Here is a 5,392-nt window from a genome sequence, read left to right as displayed (position 1 = left end):
TATATGACATCCCATCCCTGGAAAGCACTCCCTCCTCACCTCTACATTTTAGAATCCCTCTCCTCACAAAGCTCAACTCATGTCACCTCCTTTATAGCCTTTACAGAGCTCCTCAAAATCGGTAGTGCCTTGGACTATATTTATTTGTGTATGTATTGTATCCACTCAGTAGAATATAAATTTCTTGAGAGCAGGTACCATCTCATTTCTGTCTTTGCATCTCAAGTGCCTAGAACAGTACTTTGCCCATAGCTGGTGCTTAATAAACATATGTTGCATTTGTATTTTGCATACTAATTAGCTCACAAATTGTCAAGGGAAGACATTTATAAAATTGCTGAAAAATCTAGTTCTTGATCTTTACCTTTGCCTTCATGCCCTAGCTATGTCTGCACAGGTGGAACAGAATTAGATATTATTGTTTGAAATACATAGCAGGCCTGAGTCCCACAACACCTGAAGACTGAATTCAACAGCAGAGACAGGCACTTCTAGGCTTCCTGGAAGCATGTAGATTGATGAAGAAAATTTGAATATTTTAGTCACTTCTGATCCTGTTTCCTTCTAAGAAAAGAAACTCTTCATTGTGATCAGAAATGAAAATAATTTCAAACCAAGCTCCGTAGTGACAACCTACTGACATGATTGTTGGAGATCTTTACAAAATGTGAGTCAAGAATAAAAGCATTTTGCATTATTGCTTCCAATGAACTCCTGCAAGGGGAAGAAATGGAAATAAGAAATAAAACTTTTGTGACAGAATTTCTTCTACTGGGACTTTCTGGCTACCCAAGACTTGAAATCATTTTCTTCATTTTAATTCTAGTGATGTACTTAGTAATCCTGTTTGGCAACAGCGTCCTCATTGTAGCAAGCGCATTGGACTCTCACCTCCACACCCCCATGTACTTCTTCCTCAGTCACCTCTCCTTCCTGGACATCTGCTACACCACCACCGCGATACCTTCAACCTTGGCAAGCTTCTTGTCTAAGAAAAAAACCATTTCCTTCACAGGATGTGCAGTGCAGATGTTCCTTGGCTTTGCCATGGGATCGACTGAATGTTTACTCCTGGGCATGATGGCATTTGACCGGTATGTGGCCATCTGTGACCCTCTAAGATACCCCATCATCATGAACAAGATTGTGTATATGCTGATGGCTTCTGCGTCCTGGCTGTCAGGGGGGCTTAACTCAGTAGTACAAACAGTTCTTGCTATGCAGTTACCTTTCTGTGGAAATCATGTCATCAATCATTTCACTTGTGAGATCCTAGCAGTCTTAAAATTAGCCTGTGCTGATATATCTCTCAATGTGATTACTATGGTGGTCTCCAACATGGTCTTTCTGGTTCTACCATTGCTGGTGATTTTTTTCTCCTATATCTTTATCCTCTATACCATTCTGAGGATGAACTCAGCCAAGGGAAGGCGCAAAGCTTTCTCTACATGTTCAGCCCATCTGACAGTCGTGATCATATTTTATGGGACCATCTTCTTCATGTATGCAAAACCCAAGTCTCAGGACCCTCTTGGAGCTGACAAGTTGCAAGCGACGGACAAACTCATTTCCATGTTTTATGGCGTAGTCACCCCCATGCTGAATCCTATCATCTATAGCCTTCGGAACAAGGATGTGAAAGCTGCTGTAAGAAATTTGCTCAGTCAAAAGCCTTCTTCTCAATAAAATCTCTGTAGCATGGTTCTTTGTCAGGGATCTCACGTTGACCTGCTTTGCTGTTCCCTAGGGCATATTATGTAGCCCTCTGACCTTTGTTTAGAAAAAAAAAATTTATATATTGTAATGGGAATGCAAATTTGGAAGATCTTCCCTGCCCCTAGGCTAAAGTGCACCTGGAGCCTGGGATGAGAGGCTTGTTTTTCAGTAGATACTTCTTGATTGGCCAGTGAGTCAATAAGGTTGTTACATTCTCTGAGGCAGGAGAAGGCTATATAAGCCCTGATGTGTAGCTTTGTTTTGGGGGCTCACTTTGAGAAGTGTTCTGTGATTTGATCTGTACTCTGGGAAGCTGTTGTCCAGGGCCCCCCCAGCTTTGAAAAACCCAGATGTGGAAACCCAGATGTTGACTGGGTATGGATGTAATGGTTGGACAGTTTGGAAATCTATCTACTTGATCTGTTTCTGTCTTGATAATTCTGCCTGTATACTTTGAAGTTCGGGGTGCTGACCTTTTTCCCCTGAACAAGGTAAACGATATATGTCTGACTGATTAAAGTAAGCCTGTTAACCCATTTTGAGTTGCTTTCCTTTATCAAAGCAGATCCAGGAACCTGTATGGGCAGCCACCCTGAGGACGCTTGGGGTGCTTGCTGCTCAATAATTGGGTTGAGTTTTTATGAAGGGGAACAAAGATTTACATGGTACTGATATAATAAATGAGTGCTGTAAACCTAAAACAAATATGTATTTTGAGCCTGTGACCACTCTTTTATGCTGTAGAAGCAACAGCAATACAAAAGCCGTGAAGAAATTCCAGGGAGGAAGCCATTATCAGAAAATTTACTTCTATTTATCTCAGCGAGTTGAGGCCAGCTGAGACCAGCCTAGAACTTTACATCATTTTTACTACTTCATAACCATCAATCTCTCTGAATTAAATTCAGGGAGTGGGGAGGAGGGATGTGAACTTTTCGAATGCCCAGTATAATTAAAATCACACTTGATGATGTGCATATAAAAAATGCAAAATGCTACCTGCTTACACTTTGGCTGATGTGGCTGTTTTGTTAATTAAATCCCCCTCCTTAGGGACTCAAAGGGACTTTTTAAAGCTTCAAACACAACACAAATTTTGCATTGTACCTGGCTCAGATAGTCTTTGATGAGATTGCATCTGGCAACTGGGGTCAAAAAATCAACAGTTTAATAAAGCAGATATGCATACATTTGGTCCTATCTTTAGGGGGGAAATATGGCCCCTGAAGCAGATGATATATTTAAGTAAACTAATAGCAAGATTTGTACCAAAAGAAACTCTAAAGGAATTTTTCTCCTTAAAGGGGTATCCTGGAAAATCACTGGATGTAGAGTCAGAAGACCAAGGTTTGTTGGTCATTCTAACTGTGCCCCATACTAGTTATGTTACTTTGGGCAGATCACTTTACCCATTGTGGCCCCATTTTCTACATCTGTAAAATGAGGGGGTTGAAATAATTACATCTGTGATACATTTCTACTCAAAAGTCCTGTGATATTACTCTCTCCTTAATTTAAGAAAAACAACTCTTTTTTTCCTTTTAAAGTTTTCTTTCTTCTTACTTTAGTACTTCAAAAGAATTGTGATTTCATCTATACAGGTTACTCAGGTTAAATTCATGGATGGTTTTATGAGTTGTTGGGCAAAAATACTTTAACTTGTTCAAGTCAACGAATCCAATTAAGCTCCTACTATACAGAGGCAGCACCGTGTGATGGAAGACAGCCAACCTCAGAGGCAGGATTCAAGTCTTGCCTTTGACATAGACTTTTTGAGTGATCCTGGGCAATTCATTTAGACTCTCCAAGATTATAAATTGCAGTGTGGTTACTGAGCTGCCTTGATAGAGAGATTTCCTCACTGTGACCTCTATATATGGGGATTTCATCTCTACAGATGAAATCACAGATAATTTTTTAATGTGTTGGTCACTGTACTAAACCCTGAGGATACAAGTGAATGCAAAAATGAAATAGTCCCTTATTTCAAAGTGTTATCTTTCTGCCAGATCTTATATTCATTTGCTGTTCAGCCTTTTTGGTGACAAGCCTCTCCAATTTTAGCTAAACTGGTCCTCAGATGTCAGGCACAGTCTACTATGGGGCTTAGACTTGAAGCCTTTCCAACTTTGTAGAAACTGCCATAGCTTCTGTTCTACACATATTAACTTTAAAGGTCCTGGTGACCTCCTGACTGCAATGAGTCTTTGAAGAAGACTAGTAAGATTTTGTCCTTTGGCCAAGATGTCCATATAAATTACCTATATCTGACTTCTTATTTGCAATCATAATCTTCAAAGTCAGAAATTCAATCAAATTAAAAAAAAACAAAACAAGAGGACTATTAAGGTCAGAATGGACAAAGTCGACCTTTTGACTTGTTGAGAAGAATTTTGACTGTTCAGATGATTACTATCACAAAACTTCCCCTCTCTCTGATCGTGAACCTTTTCATTCCTCTGGCTGACTTTTAAATTTGAAGCTCATCATTCTGTACTGTACTACCACTCCTAAGATGTGCATTATCTCATTTGATTTTTTGAACTGTTTTATAAAGTAGGCAAGACAGGAATTATCCCCATTTTATAGATTACAGGTTACATTATCTCTTTTACAGATAAGGAAATTGAGAATAATTAGGGTTAAATTACAGATTACTTGTTATCCCCATTTTACAGATAAGAAAATGGGGAATGATTAAGGTCAAATAACAGATTACATTTTTATCTCCATTTTACAGATAAGAAAATTAAGAATAATTAGAATTGTGACCTGCTTGTTGTGTGCCCTTATTTGTGACATATGTAAGCAAGAATGTGCTGATAAGTGTTTTACTGGCCTGTCCAGGGATAAAAATGTATTCAGGATTCATTTCTAAAATTGATCTGCTTTAGTAACACTTTCTCCATTTTCTTAAGTCTAGACAAATCAACAAAACATCAAATAAATAAAATCCTGATCTGAAGCATTTGCAAATGTATAAGGTAGAAATTCTCACACTGAAAATTAACCAATCATCTCTCTCTAGCCTTTTGGTCTGGCCCTAGTATGCTTCTGATAATAGCTGCTGATAATTCAGGATAATTAAAAGACCTGGAGATATTACAAATTTTTAGAGCTAAAAGAGGCCTTAATGGGTCAGTTAGTCCAATTTGCTTATTTTAAATATGGGAAAACTGAGGTGCAGAGATGGTAAGTGCTCTATCCATGGTCCATGAAAACTGATAGAGCAGAGATTCATTCGTAGGTTCTGTGACCCCACAGCTAGCATTCTTCTGCTGAACCACAAAGCTTCACCAGCTCTAATGAGACGAGAGTTCAGATGTAATAATTAATATATGCCTGGGGTGAAAATGTCAGGTAGGTGGCACAGTGCTGGGTCTGGAGTCAGGAAGAATCATCTTCCTGAGTTCAAATCTGGTCTCAGACACTTACTAGCTGTATGACCCTGTGTGTCACTTAACCCTGTTTGCCTCAGTTTCCTCACTGTAAAAGGAAATGGCAAACCACTCCAATATTTTTGTGAGGAAAACTCCAAATGGGGGCAGCTAGGTGAATAGAGCACTGGCCCTGGACTCAAGGGGACCTGAGTTCAAATCCAGCCTCAGACACTTAACACAAAAACTAGCCATGTGGCCTTGGACAAGTCACAACCCCAATTGCCCTGCAAAAAGCA

The 5,392-nt window shown here is 39.3% G+C and overlaps 1 protein-coding gene across 1 annotated transcript; it reads left to right on the top strand.

Annotated features, from left to right (window-relative positions):
• Nucleotides 1-363: 363 nt before the first annotated feature.
• LOC138167621 (olfactory receptor 13C3-like) lies at nt 364-1,686 on the top strand. Its single transcript, XM_069096560.1, has one exon. The coding sequence runs from the start codon at nt 730-732 to the stop codon at nt 1,684-1,686; it is 957 nt and encodes a 318-aa protein (XP_068952661.1). The 5' UTR covers nt 364-729.
• Nucleotides 1,687-5,392: the final 3,706 nt, after the last annotated feature.

The sequence above is a fragment of the Petaurus breviceps genome, unplaced genomic scaffold (genome assembly GCF_028583685.1).
Source record: "Petaurus breviceps papuanus isolate PSGF00001 unplaced genomic scaffold, PetGlider_PUasm1.0 239422, whole genome shotgun sequence".
Classification (NCBI taxonomy): Eukaryota; Metazoa; Chordata; class Mammalia; order Diprotodontia; family Petauridae; genus Petaurus; species Petaurus breviceps.
Note: the sequence above shows the minus strand (reverse complement) of the source record. Positions and strands in the feature narration are given on the sequence as shown.